Source organism: Mus caroli, unplaced genomic scaffold (genome assembly GCF_978045245.1).
Source record: "Mus caroli unplaced genomic scaffold, Mus_caroli_1 scaffold_16, whole genome shotgun sequence".
Classification (NCBI taxonomy): domain Eukaryota; kingdom Metazoa; phylum Chordata; class Mammalia; order Rodentia; family Muridae; genus Mus; species Mus caroli.
Window position 1 is genome coordinate 3,616,983 of NW_028227271.1, and position 26,673 is coordinate 3,643,655.

General features: G+C 49.1%; 2 protein-coding genes across 6 annotated transcripts; one reads left to right on the forward strand and one right to left on the reverse strand.

Moving 5' to 3' along the window:
- On the forward strand, window positions 1-15,538 carry Csrnp2 (cysteine and serine rich nuclear protein 2). Its single transcript, XM_021184136.3, has 5 exons — window positions 1-240; window positions 5,742-5,973; window positions 7,207-7,466; window positions 10,462-10,758; window positions 12,471-15,538. The coding sequence occupies exons 2-5, from the start codon at window positions 5,823-5,825 to the stop codon at window positions 13,365-13,367; spliced, it is 1,605 nt and encodes a 534-aa protein (XP_021039795.1). The 5' UTR covers window positions 1-240; window positions 5,742-5,822; the 3' UTR covers window positions 13,368-15,538.
- Letmd1 (LETM1 domain containing 1) lies at window positions 12,310-26,667 on the reverse strand. 5 transcript variants are annotated; one of them, XM_021184134.3, is made up of 9 exons: window positions 26,459-26,667; window positions 25,885-26,036; window positions 23,966-24,081; window positions 23,110-23,192; window positions 20,299-20,485; window positions 20,101-20,202; window positions 19,857-20,009; window positions 18,459-18,555; window positions 12,310-12,511 (listed from the first exon to the last, which is right to left on the reverse strand). In XM_021184134.3, exons 1-9 carry the CDS (start codon window positions 26,578-26,580, stop codon window positions 12,408-12,410), a joined length of 1,116 nt encoding a protein of 371 aa, XP_021039793.1. In that variant the 5' UTR covers window positions 26,581-26,667; the 3' UTR covers window positions 12,310-12,407. The 5 variants fall into 5 exon arrangements, with proteins under 5 accessions (XP_021039793.1, XP_085687698.1, XP_021039789.1 ...); XM_085831572.1 differs by lacking the exon at window positions 12,310-12,511 and adding an exon at window positions 15,984-17,544 and having other exon boundaries at window positions 20,101-20,196; XM_021184130.3 differs by lacking the exon at window positions 12,310-12,511 and adding an exon at window positions 15,984-17,544.
- Window positions 26,668-26,673: the final 6 nt, after the last annotated feature.

Sequence of the window (26,673 nt, forward strand, 5' to 3'; positions counted from 1 at the left end):
CAGCCGGAGCCTATTGTTAGCCGGAGCCGGGACGGTTCTGGTCTTCGCTGCCCGGGGAGCTGGAGTGCAGAACCGCCCGCCCCCCGCCGCCTGCCGGCCGACCCACACACCCTGCAGCCTCGAGAGCCACGCGACGGGCCTGGGAGCCGGCACGCCTGGGTCTCCCCTCCTTGCACACTGGCTGAGTAGCCAGCGGGGGCGGCGGAGACCGTGACGAGAGAAGCGGCTGCGGCGGGGCCGGTAATGGGCCTGGGGTGCGGGGAGGAGGGGTCCGCCTCGTCCTTGCCTGGCAGCAGTTCTCGGGCAGCAGTGGAGCAGCGCTCCGGCGCCGAGCTGTGCGGACTAAGGAGGCGGGGGGGCGGGGAGCCGGGGCGCCTCTGGGAAGAGGCGTGAGAGCTAGGGGCGCCGGGGACGCGGGCCGGGCTGCAGGCTAGCTCGAGGGATGGATGGGCGGCTTGGAAGCCGGCTGGATTGCGGCTGACGGCTGAGTTCGGAATGGAGTGGGCAGTGATGTAGGATGGAGGGAAGTGAAGGAAGGGGAGGGGGACTGGAGGAAAATGTGGGAGGAGTGGTTGGGAATTTGTGAGTAGCAGGCAGGAGGATGTGGAAGGCTGTGGGGACTGCAGAAGATGGAAATGAGCGGGAAGGTTAGCGGGAATCCATGGGTTGAGAGCGGAAGGGTTCCTCAGCGGTGCTGAGGGGAACTGGTGACTTGGCATGTCCCTTCTGCTCTGATTTCCGATGTCTCCCATTTTTTCTGGCGTTGTGTGCAAAAATGAGAGCATCACTTGTCCCGGTTGCTAGCTTGATCCTTTTCGCAGGCCTAAACACGCAGCCGCCTGCCATCCATCCTTTGAGTGCTATGGTCTTGATTCACCCTTTTAGAAGGGTTGAGAGTGACAGTGTGACACAGAAACCATTCTTCAGTATGAAAGGTTAGAAGTTATCCCCAAGAGATGACACTGTTCCCCGTGTCCTCCAGTTTTCGTCGTTAGAACCCCAGCCGATTCACATTCTCCTTTTCTTTGGTGGCTTTAAATTTTACAAATATCCAAAACCAGGGTGTTGGTGTGTGGGAGAGTTATAAATGGCGATATCCTTCAGAGGAGAGTTAGTGCAGCATCATGTTCCAGGTCTCTCACAAAGCTCGGTGTTTTCTCTCAGATGTGGCTTTAATGTGGGAAGCCGAATTCTAACCTAGTGTTAGTAAACGGGTAAAACCTGGGGAGTGGAGGTGGGAAGGGGCCTTCTTTAAATGCCTAGCTTAAGGAGAAGGTTTATACCGAGTGTCTTTCCACTTCCACGATCTTGGGGATCGCAAGGACACGTAGAGCCATAGGATAGTATTTGCGAATCACCCACAGTATCTTAGAAAGGAGGAACAAGGTAGGGCATCTTACTCAAGTGTTACAGTGTTGCAGTATAACAGGAGCCTCTCTGCCCCAGAGTGTCTGGTAGTCTTAACAGTCCTGTAAGGGTTCCTTGACCTTTGGCAGAATATTGGGTTCTAGTTGGGTGGAAAGATTGTCCCCTGTGTTAGGGTTTTGGAGTCATTTAGGAAAAAGGTTCACATTACCCAAGCTTTACAGGAATCCTCTGTGTCCAGAGTTTCCCCTGAACTGTGTTTGTTGTTGATGATGCTTTTTGGGTCAGTGCTCCTCTGCATAGCACTGTCTGTCTTGGAATCCACTATGTAGCCCTGGCTGGCCTGGAACTCACAGAGATTCACCTGACTCTGTCTCTTTGGTGCTGGGACTGGGCCTGCTTTGCCACACCCGATTTTTGCTATTCTTATATAAGTTGGGATTTGAGGTTTGAGCCCTTATCAGCCTGCAGAAAGCTTAGGCTGAGTACTGAAATATACATGCTGGTTTTATTTGGTGCTAGCCTAATGTCATCTATGCTCTGCAGCTGAGAACTCTATATGACCCTTTGGGAAATGTCCAGCTGGAAACAGAAAACAGGGCATGTTGTCAGAATGTGTTTCTGACTCTTTCACGGGCATGTGAAAGCTCTTAGAGAGAGATTATTTGTTGGTGAGATGTTTATTTAGATAGCTAAATATTCTGACTTGCATTTCTAGCCTCACCTTGGTTATGTCTGTACAGGTTTCAGTGCTTCGATATAAAACTTAATAAAGTGGAGGGGTAGGAAGGGGTTGAGACAGGGTTTCTTGTGGCCTTGCTTAGCTGCAAACTTGAACTCCTGCTCCTCCTGCACTTAAGTGTTGGAATTACATGTATAGACCATCATGTGAGGGTTACAGTATCTTTTTGAACCCAGGCATTGATCTTTTAATGGTTAAAGGAAAAGTTGAGCCAGTGGGAATGACTGGTTTCTACTTTGGGTTTAAGATGATTTTTTTTTTTTTTTTGGTTTTTCGAGACAGGGTTTCTCTGTGTAGCCCTGGCTGTCCTGGAACTCACTCTGTAGACCAGGCTGGCCTTGAACTCAGAAATCCGCCTGCCTCTGCCTCCCAAGTGCTGGGATTAAAGGCATGCGCCACCACGCCCGGCCTTAAGATGATGTTAATGTGAATAAAAAAAAATATGGAACTTGTTCTCGTGGTTACTATAGTGATGGATTAGAGTTTTTCTAGGCGGTATGGAACTAGGTGGGACGTTCATGTTACGTACGTCTTTTACAAGTCTGGCCCACACCAGAGAGGGCTGACTTGAAAAGCAAACTTACACTGTTCGCCAGGAGATGATGATAGTAGACTTGAGAGGCTGAAGCACGAGGACCATGTGAGTTCCGGACCTTTCTCAGGAAACAAGCTGGGCCTTTATGCGGCTGAGCTAGCAGCTAAACTCGAAACAATTGAAACGTGATTTTACAGGAAGTCTTACTAACATCTTGAGTGGGTGAAGAGAGCTAGGACAGTGGAGTCTCGGGTTTTCCCGAGGCTGTCCATGAGATGGTCTGTTGCCATTGTTCTGCGGTGCTGGGAATTGAAGCCAGAGAGGGCGTCGAAGGCATGACGGGCAGCCGCTGTGCTACACAGCCACTCTGTCCCCGTCCTTTAATGGATTAGGTCACATAGGTCAGTATATAGACCATTTACACATGTAGACCTGACTGTCCTTGGCAGCTTAAGAAAATTACCTCTCCTTACATCTCAGTTTCTCCTTCCCTTTCTTCCCTGCCTACCTCTGTCATTGCCCAACCCACAACCCCAGAGGTGGGAAGACATGGAAGGAAGGGCTCTGAGAGAGCAGCGGTGGGCGTCAGCGCCACGCTCAAGGGCACAGAGTAACCCGGATGGCAGGGTACTCTCTCGGGCAGCTAGGTTAAGATGAGGGAGAGTTGTAGTAATAAGGATGGGTTTGGCACAGATCCAAGTCCATGTGAGACTAAAGAGGAATAGTTCAAGGAAACCCACACGGCCGGAAGCAGAGGATCTGAGAAAAGAGGCAGAGTGCACGCTTGCTTCCAGTCATAACTCATGAAGGCTTCCGGGCTAAGGAGCAGCCATTTTTTAGAAGTATTAACTAGAATTCAGTTAAATTTGAAGGGGCACTTGTGCTTTTTCCAAGAAAAATGGTTTTTTTTGCTCAGTGTTGGTTTTTCGTGTAGAAGGCGTGGAGGAGGGGAATTCAGCAGACATTCTCCTTTCCGCTATAGAATCCACATGAATATTTAATGACAAAGGTCCACCCCCCCCCCCCCATGCTCCTTCACTCAAAATAGAATAGAATGAGACATTTGTTAGCTGGAAGGAGATCATCTCTAAGCCCAGCTAAGACCTTAAACCATACAGAGCCCCTCTACTCGCTTACCTCTCGTCTTTTGCTAACGTGACCTGCAGGCAGATCCTAGGAACACAGCTCATAACTTGGACTCATTTGATTCTTTTAAAACCTTCTAGATTTTATACACATAAAATCTAGTGTGGCATTTTTATCTGCATTTATGCCTGTGTACCATGGTGCCTGCAGAGGCCAGAAAAGGGTTTCAGATTCCCTGGAACTGGGGTTAGAGGGTTGGATGCTGGAACCGAACCCCAGTCCTTTGGAGGAGCAGTTAGCACTCTTAACTGCTGACTGCCAGCCCTTAATTTTATCTTATATATAAATATTGTTAGTCAGGCCCTATGTATCCCTAGCTGTCCTAGAACTCACTATGTAGCCTAGGCTGGCCTCAGACTCACAGAGATCCACCTGTCTCTGCCTCTCATGTGCTGGGATCAAATGCTTGTGCCACCATCCCCAGCCTTGATTATAATTCTTAACAAGCTCTTGATTTTAATTTTTCTTCTTAGCCAAACTTGCTTGAAGGATGTGCTTGTTTGAAAGTTAAGGCACTTGGGTTCGTTTTGTGACGTAAATGCAGATTTTTTTTTTTTTATGTGATCTGAGAAGATATTTTAGGGAATCCTCAAAGCACCTACCAGGTTTGGTTTAACTTTGTAGAGCTGATCTAAATTGCTGCTAAAAGATGGAGACCAGAAAATCCAGGTGTAGCAAATACCTCCTGTCACCACAGTGCATTCTGGGTAGCACTCTGCAGTGATGCAGCCATGTCTGCATGTTCTGGGCAGTGCTGTTAATCCTGCTGCATAATTAGCAGCTAGTGAGGTCATGGTCCTGTGCCTCGTCACGTGTGGGATGTCGCTCAGCCTTTCTCCTGGGCTCACGTCCTTGAGGGGCTTACGTCCGACAATGGAGAAAGAGGAAGGCTTGTGCCTGCTGTGTCTGTAGCCAGGGCAGTTCTCTTCCTGCTCTCCCTTGATGGTTTCTTTTCAGAGGCCAGAGTGTGTAAAGCTCTATTTTCCTCTGTGCACAGAAAATGATGAGACCATGAAAGACAGAGAATCTGGTTTCTGTTTTGTGTGTGGTGCTGGGATCAAACCCAGGGCCTTGTGTACACCAGGCAAGCGCTCTGCCACTGAGCTGCACCCACAGCCCCCCTTTCTGGGTTTTGAAGCCAGTACAGATTCTAATCTTGGCTCCTTTCTTTAGTACTAAATTTGCCCATTCTGGGAGGCTGATGAGACACTTCACACTTGTGAAGATCTGGGTCAAGGGTTTTCCTGACTGCCAATGTCCTTCAAAATTGAGAGCCTGGAGCAGAATTTCCCAAAGAGCGTTCAAGAGATTGTCTGCCCCCTAACATACTTTGGAAACAGTGGGTTCCATAATCAGGTTGTAAAACACTGCGCTGTTTTCTTCTAGCCTTTACCATGATCATAAGTGTATTAAAAACCCCTAAGAGGCGCTGCTTTAAGTAGTCTTCTGAACTATGTTAACACAGCAGCCCTATTTTCATTCAAAAGGCTATTAATATCCAAGGAACGAGTGTGTTTAAGTTATACTCTTGGGGACTTGCCAGACTATATGATCCCTGGGATTAACACCTGGGTCTGGCTTTGGTTTAGGCAAAGGCTATGCTGTTTCTGATCTAGTCTCCCAGTGATACCTTGGAGTGCTCTCCTGTGTGATCGGAAGGGCAGTGAGCGTAGCCTGGGCCAGTGACTCCTGTGGCCAGCAGGATTGATAGTGAGGCCATCCCTCCACTGGGAAGGAGCTGCTGCAAACTGTCAAGAGTAACTGTGGTCTGAGGGGCTGAAAGGAAGAAGTGAGAGAGCCCTGGCCAGAGCCAACAAAGAAAGACCTAGTCAGAGAAGCCAGACTCAGTGTTGGGCCAGGTGTGCAGCTTGTCTGCAGTGAGCGTGCTGTGTTGACAGACCTGCCAGCTCTGTCTTGGGACCACACTGCTGACTGCTATTCTCCTCTGCGCAGAGTCCTCATGCTCCTGGCTAGCTGGTGGTGAGCAGCTTGGGGCCATCGTGCTTGGCTCCCCGAGGACAACTTTGGAAGCCAATGGATGCGTTCTCCGGCTCAGGCCTCAAGAGGAAATTCGATGATGTGGACGTGGGCTCGTCAGTCTCCAACTCAGATGATGAGATGTCCAGCAGTGATAGTGCGGACAGCTGCGACAGCCTTAACCCTCCTACGACTGCCAGCTTCACACGTGAGTGAGCTGCTCCTCATGCCTACTCCCACACTCCTCAGAGAGACTGGAGCCAGCCCAGGGACTTTACCCTTTCCACACATGCCCTTGTTTTTTGAAAACCTCGCTGCTCTGATAGCAGAGGCTAAAGTGTGATTTATTCCGCATGTGTTGTGGTTTGGGTGCCTGATGGTTGGGATTCGGAGGAGGAGGAGGAGCTCAGAGCTCTACTTTTACCTCAGGGGACTTGCCCAGGGGTTCCAAAAACTGCAGCTGGAGCAGGAGAAAATGTTTGCTTTGGACACTTGAGCACCTCCAGAGGTCTTCAGTCCTAGTGTCTCCATCCCGTAGATCTCTGAGGGTTTGAACCCTGAACTGAAAGCCCTGAGTGGTGCCACTGGTTCAACAGAGCACACCTGGCAGCTTTTCCGGTGGCACCTGTCCTGGGCACAGTAGCCTCTTCCAGTTCTCACACTGTTCCCACAGGGAGCCTCTGAGAGTGAGGGTCAGGCTTGTTTGTTTTGTTGCAATGTCAGGCCATTGCCGTGGTTGTCTTCATGCACTAGCAGAATGCTTCAGTGGTTGCAGCAGAGACCTCATGGCCTAAAAAGCCTAAACTATTTATCATCAGGCCAATTAGAGAAAATCCCCCACTGTAGAAGAATACTATCCAGTTGAATCCCTCTGTGGTAGAAATGTCCCTGTCAGCATGGGCCACTGGTAGTTATTAGTCGCATGTGGCTATTGAAATACATACTGAAGAACTGAATTTTTAAAATTTAGTTTTAATTAGTTTAAATTATCACCCAACAATTTTCTTTTCTCCTGAAATAAACACCTAGCATTCCCCAGTTGCTGTCTAAAAATAGATCTTGTGGCCAGCTATTTAGATGAAGTCAGTCTGGGGGCAGTGGGATGAACCAGCTGCGGTTCAAAGCTCCTTTCACTTTTGCAAATGACTTAAGACTTGGAAATAGCCTCCCTCAGGGGCAGTGGTGGCACACGCCTTTAATCCCAGCACTCAGGAGGCAGAGGCAGGTGGATTTCTGAGTTCAAGGCCAGCCTGGTCTACAGAGTGAGTTCCAGGATAGCCAGGGAGGGCTACACAGAGAAACCCTGTCTTGAAAAAACAACAACAACAAAAACCAACCAACCAAACAAACAAACAAAAAAGATCCTCCCTCAATGACTAAGGGCAGGTGAGGGTCCTGGGCTCGCTGTCTCTGGTTTAACCCCTGTGTGCTCTGTTCATAGCAACATCCATCCTGAAGCGGCAGAAGCAGCTCCGGAGGAAGAATGTCCGCTTTGACCAGGTGACTGTATACTACTTCGCCCGGCGACAGGGTTTCACCAGCGTGCCCAGCCAGGGTGGAAGCTCCTTGGGAATGGCCCAACGCCATAACTCTGTACGCAGCTACACCCTCTGTGAGTTTGCACAAGAGCAGGAGGTGAACCATAGAGAGATTCTCCGTGAGCACCTGAAGGAGGAGAAACTTCACGCCAAGAAAATGAAGGTGCCTGCCTGAGGGGCGTGGGCTCTGCTGCCTCTTGAGTGTCGAGGTCAAGTGGGAACCCTGAGTCCAATGGTCCAGAGAGGCTGGTCTACTGTACTGCTGATCTGGGCAAGCAGAGAGTGCAAGCCTTTTTCTAATGAGAAGTCTCGGATGTTTAAATATGGTCTCCTCCTGTCCTCTCTGGTGGCAGTGTCGACCAGAGATTAAAAAAAAACCACCTTCTCTGCACAGTCCCTTACTTCTTGTCACAAGAATGCTTTTTTAAAGCATAATGTGAATACTCAAAACTTGTCAGTCACCCAGAAAATACAAATCTCAGTGTGTCCATGGTTGTTCTGAATAGAGCAGGTTCCACGGGTCTTGCATGGCCCTCTGCAATTTGCACATAGTCACCGCAGAGGGCTGACACAGTCTCCTTGGTGCAGAGAGTAGCATTATTTCATGGTTAGATTCATAGACAGGGATACCAGTAGGTTCCAGAGACATGACTCAGCATTTAAGAGCGGTTGTGGCTGGGTTTGGTGCACAGTGCTCACATGCTGGTTCACGTGGCTGAACTGAACTTGCTGTGTAGACCAGGTAGCTTTAGGTCACTGATATCTTCCTACCTGTCTCCCAAGTACTAATATTAAAGCATACACTACCAGACCTGGCCCAATAAATCAGTCTTTAAAAAAAAATACCCCACCTCCTACATAGACGTCACTTCCTACATAGACGTCACTGATAGCACCAGAAGACTCATCTGAGACACCTGCATCCTGCCTTAGCACTATTGACCCTCTATCAATAGAGTTTCTATGCGTTCTCAAATCCCAGAGCTGAGGGTGAATCTCAGTGGTTAGAGCACTCACCTGGTGTTCACGAAGCCTCGGGTTAGAGAAGATGAATGAGTTTCTCCACCCATCCATGAGGTAGCTGCAATATTTCTAGTGTGTAGACAATTGAGGCCTGGCAAAGTTGGACAACAGTGGCAGGAGGCCAGGCCTTGCCAGTCTCACTCTTGGTGAACTCTCAGTCTGCTCCGAAGTCCTCACACCTGTCACTCTAACAACAGTGACATTCAGCCTCCCCTTTCTTCTTAGGAATTCTTTCACTGACCCTGTCTGTCACCTTTCTGTTGCTATAGCAACAGCTAGACAAACAAACATTCTTTTCAGTTGCAGTGAAGGGTCTCTGCCCCTTTCCTGGAAGGCAGCTCCTCCACAGGAGATGGAGGAGGGATGTGTCCTGTGCTCTGAGCAGGACGTACTGAGCACACCATGATGGTAGAGGATGGCGGGAACCTGCCTTCCTCCCCAGGAAGGCTCCTGTCCTTAGCACTTAGAGGGGCATAGTCTTGAAATTACGTATGTACTGCATGTCTTGTGTGCCATCCCATAGTTCTTTCCCTTTGCAGCCCTTCTAGTCAACTGTTAGAGCACTGTAGCCTTCACTCCATATACTTTTCTAATATTTTAGTTTTACTTTATCCATATGGGATTTATTATTGTAAGTAGTTTGGATTGGGTGGTGGTTGGTGTTTTCTGGTTTTGTTTTCGGGTGGGTCTCATGGAGTTCAAGCAAGCCTTGAACTTGCTGTGGAGCAGGGCGTGGCTTTGAGCATTGCGCCTCTTGCCTCTACCACTTCCTCAGTGCCAGGATTATTAAGCATGAGCTACCTGCTATACCTGGCCTTAACTTTTCTCTGCACAAAGATATCTAGCTGTCCCAGCATTGTTTGATGACTGGATGCATTGCTCTGAAATGCCCCTTTTGTGGAGACCTGAAGTCTCCTACTTCTGATGGCTGTTTTCCTTTGGGAACAGTGGGAGTGCTGGGGACGAGCCAGTTTTGTGACACAAACAGGAATAATCCCAAGGTCTACAGAAAGGAGCCTGGCAGTTCTTGCCTGGTGTATAGGTAATACTTAGAAGCCCCACTCAGCTAGCTCCCCACAAGCAGTGAGGTGAACTGCTCATGGTGGCTCAAGCCTGTTGCGTCACCTCTCTCACAGGAGCCGTGCCTGTCCCAGCACAGTGGGTGTGTGATGAAATAAACTGAAGACTCCAGCCACTGGGCTTTCAGCCTGCTGGCAGCTTCCAGAGCCCCAGGGGCTGGGCCTCATCTTCTTTACTTAGATCCTCTAGTGAGTTTGAAGAACTCATTCAGCCAGAAATTGTCTTCAGCCTGTCCTTCTACGAGTCCTGCCTTGCTTTCTGTCCACCTTGGTGCAGAAAACCCAGCCTTCTGCTCTGATAGCACACACAGTGACTTACACTGCCATACCTCACACCGTTTTTCTTTGAAGTCAAATAAACAAGGACTAGGAGGAGGAAAGCACACACTTTAGACCCTGGGTTGGAAGTGGTGTTCATAATTGTTAGTAATGGCTGCCCTCCCTTAACAGTGAGGTGCAGTTGTTCCTCCTGAGCACAGGCGATTGTTTACGGTGTGGGGATCCCGTGGACCAACACCTGGGAAACTGGTGCTATACTGCAGTGTACCCTTTCTCTCTGAAGGTAGTTTGGGCTTTCCAGGGTTCAAGTTGAGGGCATTCTGCAAGGTTGCCAATATTGCTTAGGAGCACACAGCCACTGCAACACCATTAGCACCAATGCAGGTGACAGTTAGCAATCCAGGAGGGAAGATGAGGTGTGTTTAAATCCCTTTAGACAGGACCTTGCTGTGTTGCTCGCTCCCTAGCCTCTCCTTGTTAAGCAGCTGGGTGACAGCTCTGTGATGCCACACCTCCCAGAGACTGGTTTTTGAGGACCCAGAACTCAGAAAGGTGAAGGCTCAGGTTTTTTAATCGTGTCCTATACAGTCCAGTACGGCAACCATTAATTATTTTGGTTACTTAAATATAAAATTAAATAAAACCCAGTTCCTTGGCCTCCACATTTCTGGTGCTCAGCTCTGAGACGACACGGCTCCTGTCACTGCAAACCTCGGGAGACTTTAGTCACTGTTGCTAACTAATGCTCCAAAGCTGACCTTGCCTGTCTCCTGGCAGCTGACGAAGAACGGGACCGTGGAGTCAGTGGAGGCCGACGGCTTGACACTCGATGATGTCTCAGACGAGGACATCGACGTGGAGAACGTGGAGGTGGACGACTACTTCTTCCTTCAGCCCCTGCCCACCAAACGGAGGCGGGCCCTGCTCAGGGCTTCCGGGGTCCACCGGATTGACGCCGAAGAGAAGCAAGAACTCAGAGCCATCCGCCTGTCTCGGGAAGAGTGTGGTTGTGACTGTCGGCTATACTGTGACCCAGAGGCATGTGCTTGTAGCCAGGCCGGGATTAAATGCCAGGTCAGTCATACACCAAGATCAGGAGTGTGGTTGGGTGCCCAGGAGGATAGAAAGCTTCCCCTCGAGGATGAGGGACCCATGGCTGAGAATATGGTCGGTTCCACAACTCTCCCAGAGAAGACAAACAGGGCAGGTCCTTTGGCTGTGGACGTGACTCTTTTCTGTTGTCTACCTCAGAGAAGACAAGCAGCAGCCACAGAGGGAAGAGCAGGGCCACTATGCTTGCATTCGCTAAGTGTCCCGTTAGTAGGGATGCTGTGAGGTAAAAGGACATAGAAATGAGGTGGCCTGTGCACTCAGTCTGCACGTGCAGCATCTTTTTCCAGTTTTGTAAAAATCAAAATAGCTTTGAGAATCTCTAACTCAGGCCAGACCTGAGCTGGCACACTCATCCTTACTTCCCTCAGTGTATCTTCTTGTTGGCATTCTAAGAGATGTTTGAAATTCCCATTTCCCTGGACAATGAACTGCGTGGAACTCGATGCTGAGGGGCCTGGGGTGGACCCTTAGCTCCTCTCCTTGGCTGTTTTACTAAGAAAGAGCTGGAGTAGATCTGACCAGCATTTCCTTCCCGAAGGCTCCTGTTCAGCCAGTTATTCACAATCCTGGGAGAGTCCTAGGAATTGGTGGGACTGGGTAAGCTTTCTTCTGGGGCAGGGGAACCAGTCTTATTCCAGGCTGGTTGGGAACTGAATTTGCTTTATAACCAAGGATGACCTTGAACTCTTGGTCCTGCTTCTACCTCCAAATTCTGAAGTCCTGGTGTGTATCACCATGCCTTGGTCTGGAGGAAGAGCTTAATAAGGTGATATCACAGAAGATGTGTTCTTACTGTTTGCTGTGTAATTTCTCTGAGTTTTGGGTATTAAGGAAAGAGAAAGAAACAGAAAGCACCTCCCTCCCTCCCTCCCTCCCTCCCTCCCTCCCTCCCTCCCTCCCTCCCTCCCTCCCTTCCTTCCTTCCATTTTCCCTTCTTTTTTAGTTCTTCTTTAAAACTGTGTAGCCCAGACTGGCCTGAAACTCACCTTGTAGCCCAGGCATTCACCTGCCTAGGCCTTCTCCCACCCTGGACTGGCATTAAAGGCATGTGCCACTATGCCCAGCACATCTCCTAAAGATCCCTGGCTGTAAGTAATTATCTTGGCCACTGCTTCAAAGCTACGCTGGTTGACCTTCAGGGAGAACCAGGTGGTGAGACGCTGGCTGCAGTGTGAACCTTCACGTCCACTCCTGAGCACTAAGGCACCTTTGTTTAGTCTCCCTAGAGTGTAGTGCATTGAAGTAGCAAGATTCCCCCCTCACTTCCCCTGTCAGGCAGGAGGCTAGGCCCAGCCTTTTGTCTCAGTGAGCCAGGTAAGTTCCAGAGGCCCAAACCTCTTCTACCTGGAGATTGCCAGCATTCAGAGGGAGCTCCAGACTTGCTAACTGGAAGGAGCCTTTGATGTGATTCTTTTTTATTTAGAAAAGGAAACAAAGCCCAGGGGAGAAAATAAATGGCTCTCTTGAGATGCCACCACTAATTAATGGCTGAGCTGAAGCTGAGACGCAAGTGGTTGGATAACTGAGCGAGCGCTGTTAGCTTGAGCTGTGTGTTAGGTTTTGAACTGGTCGTTTCTCAAATCCCAGCTGCTTGTGTGTGCCAGCTAGTGTCACCTGTCTCCACTGTTAGAGCCATTGGTCTTATCTGCCACAACCCACTGTGCTCCCCTCAGGTGGATCGAATGTCCTTTCCGTGTGGCTGCTCCAGGGATGGCTGTGGAAACATGGCTGGGCGAATTGAGTTTAACCCGATCCGAGTGCGGACTCACTACCTCCACACCATCATGAAGCTGGAGCTGGAGAGCAAGCGGCAGGTGAGTCGCCCAGCAGCCGAGGAGGAGCCCCTGCCGGGAGCACAGAGCTCGCAGACACAGGACTTCCAGGAGTTCATCGCTGAGAACGAGACTGCAGTGATGCATCTGCAGAGTGCAGAGGAGCTGGAGCGGCTCAAGGCCGAGGAGGACTCGAGTGGCTCTAGCGCTAGCCTGGACTCCAGCATGGAGAGCCTGGGCGTATGCATCCTGGAGGAACCCCTGGCTGTTCCCCAAGAGCTGTGCCCAGGCCTTGCGGCCCCCATTCTCATCCAGGCTCAGCTGCCCCCAGGTTCCTCCGTCCTGTGTTTTACTGAGAATTCAGAACACCCAGCTGCCTCCCCGATGAGCAGCCCGTCTTACTTGAACAGTGGACCTCTGGTGTACTACCAGGTAGAGCAGAGGCCGGTGGTGGGAGTGAAATCAGAGTCCGGGTCAGAGGAAGACCCAGCCTCCTTCCCCAAAGAGAAAGATGTGAGTGTTTTCTCGCTCCCTGTTACCTCACTGGTGGCTTGCGGCCCTTCAGCCTCAGCTGCTCTCTGTAAGCCAGAGGTGGGGAAAACACCCAGTCTCAACAAACTCTTGCCCGATGACTGTAACCTTAAGGAGCCTGAGAGTGAAGACTTGCGCCCCTCTTGGTCTCCCTCAAGCCTACCCTTCCGAAGGGACAATGAAGAAGGCTGTGGAGTGCAGAACTCCCAGCAGAGTGAGGACCGGACCTCTGAAGACTCAGCCCTAGAACTCCCTCTGGCAGTGTGACCAGAGATACATTGTCCATTCTCTATTTATTATCTAACACCATTTCAAAACAAGACTGCTGCTCCCAGGTTATTTTGTTGGAAGTCTTAGGAAAATGGGTAGGAAAGGATTGTTAGTCCATGTGTTTCTGAGAGAGCGTTCCCAGGAGAGCAGCCCCAGCTGCAGTGTCCAGTGCCGCGCTCTCCGGACCGCCAGAACAAAGATGTCGATCACAGAAGGAGCTGGGCAGCTCAAGCAGCTCTTTATGCCTAGTGCCAGAACCAAGGATGCGAGCAGCTCCCTGCACCACATGCTGGCTCCTCAGACACCCTGTCTTCTTGTAGCAGCCACTTTAGTGGCAAGGCCACTCAGCTGAGTCTAGAACGGAGAGGAGGCCCCAGAAGAGTCTCTGCTTCTATAAAAAACTCCCAGGAGCTTTAAACGTTTATTCTGCCTTTCCCCCAAGCCCTTGGTGTTTCCTGACCTGATCTGCAAACTGGGATCCCTGGCCTGTACCTGAGTTCTTTCTTTCATATGCGCTTCAGTACGAGAGCGAAACCTCGGTCTTGGAAGGTGAAATGCAGGCTGGGTGGGGGTGTGGCTTATACATGGGGCAGGGTCCAGTATGGAACAGTCTGGAAGATTGCTTTGTCGAGCTTGTTCTCTCACCTAGTGCAACACACACACACACACACACATCCACTCTCTCCTTTTGGGGGGTCTTGGCTCTGAATGGAATGTGCACTGCAGTACAGGTCATTGAGACGTAGGACTCTCCCTCTGTAACTGCCCCCATGGCCATTCTTGGTTGTGTGGGGTTAGAAAGTTCTTTGGAGTTTACAGTTCAATCCCAAGAGTGGCACATGTGTTTTGGAGCCTTCCATCTTGGAGATTCATGAAAACTGGAAGTCAGACTGCTTCTTAGTTATGACATAGGAGTCCCACATTCCAGAGGATTCCGGATCACATTATAATAATGACGTGGATGCCTGGGACTCAGACTCAACACTTACCTCAGCAGAAGCGCTGCTCCTCTCATGAGCTCGGGAAGTTCAGAGGTCCCCATTTAGCACTGACTTCTTGATTGGCAGTGTTACCTCTGCCTCCTGGTTAAATGGTGGCAGTAGGGGCAAAACACTTTTCTCTTATCATTCTTTACAAACCATAAAAAAAACCACAAACTTGTTTTCTTTCATTCTTTTTTTTTTTTTTTTTTTTTTTTTTGAGGCAGTGTGTTGCTAAACAGCCCTGGCTGGCCTGGGACTTGCTATGTAGACCAGGCTGGCCTCCAACCTAGTCATGCATCCTGAGTGTTGGGACTGTGTGTGTGCATCTCTTCACTTGGTTTTATCTATTTATTTATTTTTGGTGAGATAATAAGGCCCTGGTGTCATAAACAATCAGTGTATATGGCAGCAGAAACATCAGAAAAATCCCTGAATCCTAAGCCTGGAGGACCTTGTATTTAACTGGATGCTGGTGTTCCGCCCATTCTGCCACTGTCTCTTCTTGGGTTTCATTGGCTTTTGTTTTTGTTTTTGTTTTTTTGGCTGCACTTCTTAAGTGAGTGCATAGGCTGTCTCTCCAGTCTCTCAGAGTTATCTGAGAAGGTCAAGGTGTTCTCACTCCTGGCTAGACCTCTCAGACTCAAAGACTCAAGCTTAGCTGAGACTGTTGATAGAAAGATGGACAGGAGGGGACTCGGCCCCTTACCTCAAGACTCCAACTTTCTTAGCCCTTAGATTTGGATTTTCATTAAGAAACGTAAAGATTAGCCAACCCCAAGATATTTCTATATAACTAATTTCTTATTCTAAATGCATTTCATTAATTCCATGTTGATTCAAACTGACCCCAACTTCTGCGTGCTAAACTTAGCGTTGACAATGTCAAGCAAAGAACAACCTCTTCTACAACTTCGTCCATCTCAGTTCTGGTGCTACCTGAGTTGGACACAATTTATGGTTCCTGGTTGCCGGGACGGCTGGGCCTGTGTCACAGATGCAGAGCCAGTCCCTCAGTCTAGGCCTAGAACTGTGGTGCACTGCTGCAGCTCTTGGACACCCGTCTCCTCGGATTCTGCACACAGGTCGGACTCTCAATGTGAACCCAAAGCTTGTCTGGCTCTCTGAAAACAACTTTTGCTCTTTAGGTTCTTTACATTGTAATAATGCTGTATTTAAACAGAATATTTAAATGTAATATTAAAGAAATATTGAAAAGAATGGTGTGGGGCTCTTTATCTTACTGCAGGTAAGAGAGAGGGTGCTTCTCTTGCTGTGTACATAGAGCTAACCAGGTCAGTTAGGAACTGATGTCAGTGATAGGAATATTTTGTGATAGAAATGCAAATCATTGCCTTTGAAGCACCGAAAACCTGTCCTGTGAGATTTCCTTAGGTTCCACTTCACTTGGCCGGTTAGACTCCTGCTGTCTGCTAGACTCCTGCTGTCTGCGGTTACGCGTCTCTAATCCTGGTTACCGTTCCTTCTAGCATGTCTGATCCTTAAAGACTTCCTCCCATTCCCTCAGAAAGTTCTGTTCCAACCAGTTAAGTACCCATTAGTTAGGTTATGTCACTCTTAGAAAGAAGCTGAAGGGAAGTGAGTAGAGTGTGCATAAGTAATTCCCAGAAACTGGTTTCAGGCCGTCTTTACTTAGGCTTTAAAACAGTGCTTCATGCATTTACAGTAAGTTATTACAAAACGACAGGGCATAGATGTACACACAACAGTTAAGCCCAACTCACTATCTAATGCAAATCTCCTGGTCTCCCAGGGCTGGGCAGTAATTAGTACCTTGTGCGTTTTTGACCCACAGCCTAGAGAAGGCAGCCACTGCTGGTTACAGATGGCTTAGTGCAACACAGTGGAGGTAGCAAACATGTAAGGTCCCTAGGGGCTGTGTGACAGCCTGGAAAGTAAGACACTGGGGACAAACGCAGGGAGGGGCCAGGCAGCCATTCTTTCACCGCCTCCTTTAGAATGTTCCCATAAATTACTATTAAAAAAAAAAAGTGTCCAGAGAATACTGAGAGGAGGGGTGGAAGTTAGCCCATGATAGTGATGAGGACAAACAGCCCTACTTTTGGTCTCACCAGAAAGGATGGGTGTGGCTCATGCTTATATTCTCGCTCCAGGAGGCTGTGGCAGAATTGTCTGTCAGGATTGCCAGGCTATACATTAAGACTCTCAAAAGGGCCATAAAAGGAAAAGGGAGGGGGCGTAAGAAAAACCACTGCCGGGGTGTCGGTGCAGGGCCAGGCATGGGTGCCCTCACCCCAGGGTAAGCTGCACTGTTCTTGGCACCAGAGATCGCTAGTGCACAAAGACTCGGTGAGGAGCACTCACCCAAGACAACATCCCAGAGCTTCGTGGGCTCCTTGCCTGTGTTCCAGTCCCTGGGAGCTGGGAGTAGGAAGACCAGATCTCAAGGTCCTCCTCGGCTACATGAGACACAGGGTCTCAGGAAAACAAGGCTTGGCTGTAGAGAACGTGGCAGTGAGGCCAGTGCAGTATGGACCTGCAGCCGCAGCACCCGAGTCTGGAGCACAGGGATTGGAGGCCAGCCTGGGCAACAGAGACTCATCTCAAAAAGAAACACACAGCTGGGCGGTGGTGGCGCACGCCTTTAATCCCAGCACTTGGGAGGCAGAGGCAGGTGGATTTCTGAGTTCAAGGCCAGCCTGGTCAACAAAGTGAGTTCCAGGACAGCCAGGGCTATACAGAGAAACCCTGTCTGGATTAAAAAAAAAAAAAGAAACAAGAAAAAAAAAAAACCTTAAAAACAAAACCATGGCAGTCCTCAATTTTAGGCCACATGATTCCCACCTGGGCAAAGGCTGACTTTATAGGACCTAAGTATTAATCACAATAAAAATCCAGTACCAGAGATGCTTGCCAGTTCCAGGTTAGCATAGGGGGCGGCAGCACACGTGGGTTTGTTAGGCTCAAGCTGTGAAGGAATGTCTATAGCTCCCAGAGGGGTAGCGTGCTCTGAAGCCCATGGAACCCGCTCCTCTGCCTCCCATGCTAGTGGTGCGCACAGACAGCTGGCAGGTGCTCCTTGGTCCCACACCACCACGCTAGGTGACTGCAGGACAATGCCGTCCTTTCCGTGTGGTTCACTCAGCGCCTTGTCTCAAGGTAGTTGGTGGAGAGCAGGACCACGCTGTGCAGCAAGAGGGACAGCTCGGGTTCTGAAAACACCATCAGCGTTAGCGGTTGCTAGGGCGGTTGCTAGGGGACAGCTGCCTTCTGAGGCCTGGGTACACAGCCAGGGACAGGGAGGACAGTAGCGTGAGGCTGTTCTCTACCGTCCCTGCCTCACCCCAGACCCTGAAAGCATGCTTGTGTCTGCTTCCACTGTTTGCCCACTATGCCTTGGTTCTTGCACGATGGCAGTCACCTACCTCATGGTAGAAGTTGGTGCTATAAGGACATTTCTTGGCTTCAAGACTACTTCTCACCCGGGACAGTTGTGTCCCTCTCCCCTTACCACCCCAAGCTCAGGAACACTTGAAAGTGCCTGGAGATATCAGGGCTGTGGCTAGCATGGACTGGGTATGGGCAAGTGACCGCGTTAAATACCCTGCTGTGCACAAGGCATGCCCCAGACAAATGTCAACAGCACCCAGGCTGTGAAGCGCTGCCTCAAAGCAGGAAGCAGGCCCTCTGTCTTACAGTCTACACTGTGCCTATACAGGCAGTAGGCTCCTGGGTTTGTGCCCTCTGAATTATACATGTGTGTATATATATATATATATATGTGTGTGTGTGTGTGTGTATATATATATAGTATATATAACATATATGTATATAATATATATACTATATATATAGTGTTAGCTAAAAACGTCATAATACCTAAGTAATCCTGGAACAAAGTACAAAATGAACTATGTATGGTGGTGCACTACTTATAATCCCAGCAATCAGGGGTAGAGGCAGGAGGATAGCTGCAAGTGCAAAGCCAATCTCCAGTATAGTGTGTTCCAAACCAGCCAGAGCTGCACAGTGAGTCCCTGTGTTTTGTTTGTTTGGTTCTTATTGTGGCTTTTGTTTATGCTTTAAAGCATAGGTCTCAGCAGCACGGCCGCAGAGGCCGCCTTACCTTTCAGGCTACAGGAGATGTGCAACCATTCCCCCAGCCAGGCTCTACACCTGTCGTCAGCAATGTGGGTGGAGTTCAAGCCACGAAGATAGCAAGCCTGCAGTGCTCAGAAGAGAGACATCCTTAGCAGCCACAGTATGCCACAGAAGTAGAAACCCACAATGGACTGAGTCTCATCCCCACAGGAAAACTCCCGCATGCAGTGTACACTGAGAGGATAAACCAGCATGCCCACTACTACAGGTCCTGCCAAGGCCCACACGCTCGAGGCTCAGTCCCAGGTAGAGTGCTTGAGCAGCCTGCGAGAGGCCTACCATACATTCTGGTATGGGCCTCGTCCAGGTTACCAACAGCCCCGCTTGGTGTGTAAGCCCAGAGGCTCAGTGCTCTGTTCTGTGCCACTGGGAGGTGGTGGTGGTGGGAGCTAAAACATGAAACCTACTGAGAGGTGTGTCTGGTCAATGAGCATGTGCGCTTGAAGGGCACTGCATGATACTAGCATTGCCTCCTCTTCTTGTCTACTTCCCAGCTATAGGAGATGAACTTTGCCTCACCACATACTCCCAGGCTGCACTGCTTCATTATGGCACCCACACCAGCAGGGCCAACTGATTAGGACCAAAACCTCCAAGACTGGGAGCCAAAAAAAACCCAAAAATCAAAAACCAAAAACCAACCCACATTCTTCGTTTTTAAGGATACCCTTTTATAGTCTAAAACAGCAGGCTTAGCCGGGCGTGGTGGCGCACGCCTTTAATCCCAGCACTTGGGAGGCAGAGGCAGGCGGATTTCTGAGTTCGAGGCCAGCCTGGTCTACAAAGTGAGTTCCAGGACAGCCAGGGCTATACAGAGAAACCCTGTCTCGAAAAACTAAAACAGCAGGCTTAAAATGTATTGTCCTTGACATTTTTTTAAAACAGGTCCTGAGACTCACCCCAAGTGCTAGGGTCACAGGCCTGTGCCATCGTACTCCGCCCGGGGTCCCTGCTTCTTAAATTCATCCCCACTCTCTATGTTCACTAAGGAAAAGTCCACAGAAATAAAATGAAAGAAGATTGTGGAGCCAAGTGTAGTGGTAGTGGCTCTGCCTGTAATCCCGACACTTGGAAGATTGAGGCAGGAGGATTGCTTTAAGTCTGCGGCCAACCTGTACCACATGGGACGCTAGGGAGGTCTCATCATGTCACTCTGAGACTGACGTACTAGCACTTATTTCCGAGGCTAGCCTCATGTACAAAGAGAGTTTGAGGCCAGCCAGGGCTACATAGAGAGGTCCTATATCAGAACAACTAAAACAACCCAGACACAGAGCTGTGTTTTGATCTGAGCAAGATCAGGAGCCCTGTAAGCTTCCAGCCCAGCCTGGAACCCTGCTTGACACAGCAATCAGCCTCTTACCGATTTCACTTCCTGTGCAGTCAGCTGGCCAATCCCCAGCTTTGCCAGAGCCCTGTCCAGCTGGTGGATCACGATGGTGTGACTCTTCAGACGTCGCCTCAGCAAGGGCGGGGGCAGGTAAGGGGTGAGGAGCATGGCCTGGCTCAAGGCTCTCTGTAACACAGCAGGGCAGGGAGGGGGAAGGTTTACTTTACAGCCTCGAAGGTGGTGAGCCTGTGGATGCAAAAGGCCTCAAGGTGCTCACCATCTGCGAGGCCTGGAGCTGGCTGAAGCCCAAGGGGTAGGTAGAGAAGCAATCTCTGAGAGCCAGGACGTCCTGTGCTGTTGGGTGGGTGCCACTCTGCACCTTGCAAGAAATGAGTAGATTTTAGAAAGACCCAGGCTGGCTGCTTGTAACTGACTTCAGAGCCGGGGACCTCTGGAGCCCTGGGTGGAGAGATACCTTGGTGCACAGGTCTGTTAGATGCCTCCGGAGCTTCTCATGAGAAACAAAAGTGCTGGCCCTTCTTAGATGTGTGAGGACTTCCGAGTGGGACTGCCTCCGGAGACCATGATAAACATCCAAGAAATCAATTTGTTGTTTGGGGGTCCAGAAATGCTTGACTAGCAGTTGTCTAGGAAACAGGTACCTAAAAGGAAAAAGGCCATAAAGACATCTTTCAGAGTGGGCTAGTCAGGCACCCGGCAGTCATGGATCCTAGGAGGCCGGCAGAGACCTGGCTCTCTACATCCTTTCTCCTGTGAGTTTCACCCACGTCTCGCACAACTGCGAGCGGTATTGCTGAGGTGTGATGGGAAGGAAGCTTGGTATGCAGCAGCCAGGTAAAATGCCTCGCTTTGAACTGAAGCACAAAGCACGCTCTGGAGAGTTCCACGCGGAGCTACATGCTGTGTGTGATGCAGACTGCCCACCACAGCACGGTCACACGTACACAGTCCTGAAAAGGCCATCGTGTGTTCTTTAATTTAGTTAGCCCGGCTACAAATCCTCGTCTTATGGGCAGGTGAGGTTTATTTACCTTCTTTCTTCCTTCCTTTCTTTCTTCCTTCCTTCCTTCCTTCCTTTCTGTTTTTTTGTTTTGTTTGTTTGTGTTTTGAGGCAGGGTTTCTCTGTGTAGCCCTGGCTGTCCTGGAACTCACTTTGTAGCCCAGGCTGGCCTCGAACTCAGAAATCCACCTGCCTCTGCCCGAGTGCTAGTATTAAAGGTGAGTGCCACCACGCCCGGCGTTTACCTCTTCTTTCATTCTGGGTGATTAATTCATACCACAGCAGAGATGACCCTACGACCTCTAAGACAAAGAGATCACAAGTACAGGCTGGGTGTGACACACACGTTTTAGTCCCACTGGGAGGCAGAGGCAAGCTGATCTCTCTCAGTTCCAAGGTAGCCAGGACTACACAGTGAGACCTTGAGTTTTGTTTTTGTTTTTTACAAGGTTATACACTCATTCAAACTCTGACTGTGCTGTAAGAAGCTCTACCACTTCAGACTGCCATTCTGAATAGGCAGGTCCATCTTTCAAATATCCACATCAAAGCACCAGACATAGAGTGACCTTGGGACCTTCAACTGGCTCCCTCTACAGCTAAACATCATGGTCAAACATGATAACATCACCCAAATAAGAAAAAAAATCAATCGCTTTCCTGAGCCCTATCCAAATACTATCCTTTCAAGTCTTATTTGATTTTCTTCTTGATTATTGTGCACATGCGTGCAGCTGTTCAGAATAGGGTGTCAGATCCCCAGAACTGGAATCCCAGGCAGCTATGAGCCACCTAGTGTAGGTGCTGGGAAGCAGACTTGGGCCCCCAGGCCCTCAAATCATGAGAAGTTTTCGTCTAGTCTGCTGTTACCCAGCTGCCAACGGCTTAAACACCACGCAGGGTCCCGGCTTACAAGTGTCATCTCTGGCTATCAAATACTGAAGCCATGATAACGGAATGTGAGCATGATTATTTTGCTGAAAACATTTTCCAGCGTGTCATCTGCCTCCGGGAACAAGATGCTGTCTGTAGGGTGGAGAGGACACTAGGATTACTTCACGACACCCAGGGCCACTGAGCCACCTACACTGTCATTGTGCTGTGTCACTGAATAGTTCTTTTTTTTTTTTTTTAAAGATTTATTTATTTATTATATGTAAGTACACTGTAGCTGTCTTCAGACACCCCAGAAGAGGGTGCCAGATCTCGTTGCGGATGGTTGTGAGCCACCATGTGGTTGCTGGGATTTGAACTCTGGACCTTCGGAAGAGCAGTCGGGTGCTCTTACCCACTGAGCCATCTCACCAGCCCCTGAATAGTTCTTAAGAACTTTGGGACAAGGGCTGGAACGGCTCAGCAGTTAACAGCACATGTTGTCCTTACAGAGGACCCAGGATCCAGGTTCAGTTCTCAGCACCACATGATGGCATACAACAGTCTGTAGGCCCTTACATGGTACATATACATGCATGCAGGCAAAACACTCACAGCCATAGACTAGAATAAAATAAATAAATCTAAGCTTTAAAAAAAAATTGGAATAATGAAAAGACTGAAGCAGGAAGTTTGATGACCTCTGAACTTCGGAAATGAAAAGTTTTTAAAATGATTTTCTTGGGAGCTGGGGTTAAGAGCACTGTCTGCTCTTTCATAGGACCCAGGTTCAATTCCCAGCAGCTACACGGCAGCTTACAACCATCTATAACTCCAATTCCAGGGGGCCCAATGCCCTCTTCTGCTCCACAGGATCCTGTATGCATATAATTATGTTCATACAACCACATATACATAAAAATAAAATAAAAAAAGTGATTAAAAATGACTAGTTTTCTTGGCTTTTGTTTTCTGTTTGCTTGAGGAAGGTTTCATGTAGCTCTGGTTAGCCTGTAACTCATTCTCTAATCCAGGCCGGCCTTGAACTTCTGATCTTATGCTCCAACTCTCAAGCACTGGGGTTATATGCCTCTACACCAGACAAAATGATTTTTAATCTTTACAAAAAAAAATCTGTAGTTTCATGGCTGGAGAGATGGTTCAGAGGTTAAGAGCACTGGCTGCTCTTCTAGGGGACCTGGGTTCAATTCCCAGCACCCACATCTGTAATGCAGTTCTAAAGAATCTGACACACTCTTCTGGTCACCGAGGGCACCAGGTACACATGTGGTGCAGATATATATGCAGACAAGACATCCATTTACATGAAAATAATAATACAGTAAACTCTTCTAAATGTACAGTTTCAAGCTGCTGGTAGTATATACTCACATTAGCAAAAAGACCAGGTAGTTGGCAAAGGGCGGAATGGAGATGAGGCCGACGAAGAGACACTTGGTGATATCTCGTCGGAACTGAACAGAAATAAACAGATCCCATTTTAACTGGGGTGAGTTCCTGATAATGTGGCCAATCCCTCCATCCCACTCACTTAAAATGAGCTTGTACTGCGGCCTACGAAAAGGGCCATGCTGCCGGGCGGTGGTGGTGCACGCCTTTAATCCCAGCACTCGGGAGGCAGAGGCAGGTGGATTTCTGAGTTCGAGGCCAGCCTGGTCTACAGAGTGAGTTCCAGGACAGCCAGGGCTATACAGAGAAACCCTGTCTCGAAAAACCAAAAAAAAAAAAAAAAAAAGAAAAGAAAGAAAAGAAAAGGGCCATGCCCTCTTAGTGGTAAGTTCCTTGAGGGTGGAACCTCAGAGGTTGATTCTTGTTATTCCAGGCCTGGCCTTTTATCTGGATCTCTAGGTAAACTCTCTTGGGTATGCAGGATGTCCCCTGGCTCTTAAGCTCCGAACTGCTCCTCAGGTCACTGCCAAACACTTTCTCGCTGCAGATCTTTGTGTGTTAAAAATCAAACTGGGGTGTTTTCTTTTTTTTTCTTCTTCTTCTTCTTTTTTTTTTTTTTTATTACTTACAGATTTAATCAGAGTGTCCGCCTGGAATTCTATATAGCCCTGCTGTGAGCTTCATTCTCAGCGAGCCCAGTTCTGACAAAAACAACTAGACGCCCTCATGGCAAAGGGGAATGTCTGACCCGTGAGCAACAGGAAAGGAAGGAAGCCGAGCTGAGCTCTCCGCGAGTTACCTCACCGAGAGCTTCTGGGTGTTTGTCCCTAGCCCGTACCTGTCTCAAATGCTCCATCTCCCGGTAAGAGAGTTGATGAAACTTTAGATTTTGTTTCCACATGTCTGCCTTTATTCTTCTAGCCTTTTTGCCATCAGCCCATAACATCTGTATTCCTGCCCCATTAAAGTGGAGGACAGAACGTGGTGTTATCCCAGTTTGAATCGCCTACCGTGGTCACTCACATGCACACACACCGGCCCCTCCCCGGCTCTACGGACAAGGAAGCTTGTGCCTCGCAGACCCCCCCATCCTTTCCCCCAGCACATAACCCAGCTGAATTACTCATTGCTTGGCTTTAAACTTGAGCTATGTGCACCCCAGCCAGATATTAACTTGCTGCTTTCTGGGGCGTGTTTATAAGCTGCATGATTTGATATATTGCTATGATTCCATTCTGAATCTTCCATCTATGATAATCCTTATGTTTTTCTAGTTAAAAAAAACAAAACTATTTCCAGGGCTGGAGAGACGATGACTCAGGTTTAAAACATTTCCTGCTCTTGCAGTTACCTAGGACCTAGATTTGGTTCCCAGCACCCACATGGTGGTTCACAACCATCCAGAACACATGCTCGAGGGCATCTAATGCTTTCTGACCTCAGAGAGCACTAGGCATGCACACAGCACACGTGTACGCATGCAGGCAAAACAGTCACACAAATAAAATGAATAAAATCACTTCTAATGCTTCCAAAATATTATCTAGGTTGGCTTCAAATAACACAAGGCACATATGTGTCTATGATTGGTGGTCGTTAAGTATTTTGTTTCGAGGGGTTTATTGTTTTTGTTGTTACAGCCTTGCTGTGTAGCTGAGGCTGGCCTAGAACTCCTGATTCTCCTGCCTTGGGATGCTGGGTTGTGGGGCTGTAGACACAGAACCCCTGAGGCAAACAAGACAGCCATTGTTACCTCCACTTCTTAGACAAACTCCATGACGCTAATAATTAGAGTAAGATTCAGAGCTGGCAACATTCTATTTTTTTTATTAGTGGATAAAAGTATAGAATACAACAATAGAAAAAGTTAACACATATTGGGCACTTTGTATAGAGCTGTCATACTAAAATAAATGAGGCCATGTTCTAAGCCTTTTAAGTATGTTGATCTACTCTTCACCATTCGGTGTGGGGGCTCAGCATTACAATCCCAGAAGGCAGAGAGACCAGAAATTCAAGGTCATCCTCCACTACACAGAGAGCCCCAGGCCAGCCCGAGCTACACTCTTCCTAGATAACTAAACAATAATCATAACTGGGTAATCAGCAGGTAGGTTCTAGTCCCTCCTTACAGATGAGACACCAAAGGGACAAACCACGTAAGTGTCACTAGCGCCAGTGCACAGTCTAAGTCACAAATGGGATTTGAATCCGGCATTTTGGTTCCAGGGCTGTCATGTGTGTGACATTATAGGTATCATTTCAACATAGCTAGCGGACCTCCACTTTGAGTGGAAACATTCAGAAACCAAGTGTCTACAGTTCTATTTCCACTACAAGTTATCTAAGCTGGCCACGTGATAAACACGCCCCAGGAAGCAGCAAGTTAATATCTGGCTGGGGAGCACTTAGGGTTAATTGGCCCTGGTGTTAAGGAGCTCGAGTTTAAAACAAAGCATTTAGTCTGGTTTCCTCATGATAACAATCCCTGGGTCTGGTCTGCACTGAGCAGGACAAGGAATTTCTAAGGAAATTAGAATATATTTACATCCTCTGCTCTCTCTTGAGTGATGTCAGGATTTGTCTACCGTAACATCCGACTAGATATTTAAGAGGTGGCAGTGACAATTTGTAAGAATTAATGCTCAAACCCTGACGGAAGAGAAGACATCCTAACTCATAGCGCTGCAGCGGACCCTGCACATTGCAATCTCACTGACTGTGACTAACTTCGGGCTTCTCAATGTTAGCGTTTACCTTTCGTGAAGGTTGTGTATAAGGCATAGAAGCGGGGGAAATGACGCCCCAAGAAACGATGGTACGATCCGTTAATCGCTCTTGTCTTGGTCACCACGTAAGAAATCAAGTTCTTCACGTCCGCCTTCGGAGAAAGGTGAAGCTTTGAAGACCTACAACGAAGACCAAAGAGACTATCTGCGAAGGAGTAGAAGCCATTCGGTACCTAGGGCCCCTCGGTAAACATACGGTTTCTGAGAGCGATTGCCAGAACTCTTCTGAAAACCCAAGCTCAGGGTTAGGGTTGGTCTGAGAGGGGCAGGTCGTGCAGAAAGGTGTGAGCGTGGAGCGCGCGCAAAGCCTGCGGGGCCAGGAGAATGCAAGCTGGGGCCATGGAGAGATGGGAAGGGGAAGCTGAAAGATGAGCTCAGGATGTGCGGGGACGATCGGGTGGGCACGGAGTACGGAGAGGGACAGGGACCGGCGTTCGGTGGGGATCCTGCATGGAAAAGCAAAACCCAGGGCCCAAGGCGGAGGCTGAGCCGCTGGAAGGGCTTCTACATCAAAAATGCTCTTCTCTCTCCAGGGCCCTCACCGAGGGGCTCGCCACGCAGGGCCAGAGCGGCCCAGCTGCAGCCTCCGGGTGACCAAGGGTCCAGGGGCGACAGCCGAACCCCACAGAGCAGCCCGAGCCCAGCACACCCTGGACAGCGCCATCTTCACAGCAGGGGAGGGAGCGCGGAGAGAGGTCGTCTCCGGGTCAGAGTGCGCCCCGCCCGCAGCACGCACGCACGCGCCGCCCCTCCGCGC

What these genes read in the sequence shown, in the direction of transcription:
- Csrnp2 (XM_021184136.3), top strand. Translation starts at nt 5,823, where the DNA reads ATGGATGCGTTCTCCGGCTCAGGCCTCAAGAGGAAATTCGATGATGTG. An exon ending in TTCACGCCAAGAAAATGAAG is followed by an intron (nt 7,467 to 10,461) that starts GTGCCTGCCTGA and finishes GTCTCCTGGCAG; the next exon opens with CTGACGAAGAACGGGACCGT. An exon ending in AGGCCGGGATTAAATGCCAG is followed by an intron (nt 10,759 to 12,470) that starts GTCAGTCATACA and finishes TGCTCCCCTCAG; the next exon opens with GTGGATCGAATGTCCTTTCC.
- Letmd1 (XM_021184134.3), bottom strand. Translation starts at nt 26,580, where the DNA reads ATGGCGCTGTCCAGGGTGTGCTGGGCTCGGGCTGCTCTGTGGGGTTCG. An exon ending in TACCTGGTCTTTTTGCTAAT is followed by an intron (nt 20,486 to 23,109) that starts GTGAGTATATAC and finishes TTTTCCTTTTAG; the next exon opens with GTACCTGTTTCCTAGACAAC. An exon ending in CTGCACAGGAAGTGAAATCG is followed by an intron (nt 18,556 to 19,856) that starts GTAAGAGGCTGA and finishes TGAGCACTGCAG; the next exon opens with GCTTGCTATCTTCGTGGCTT.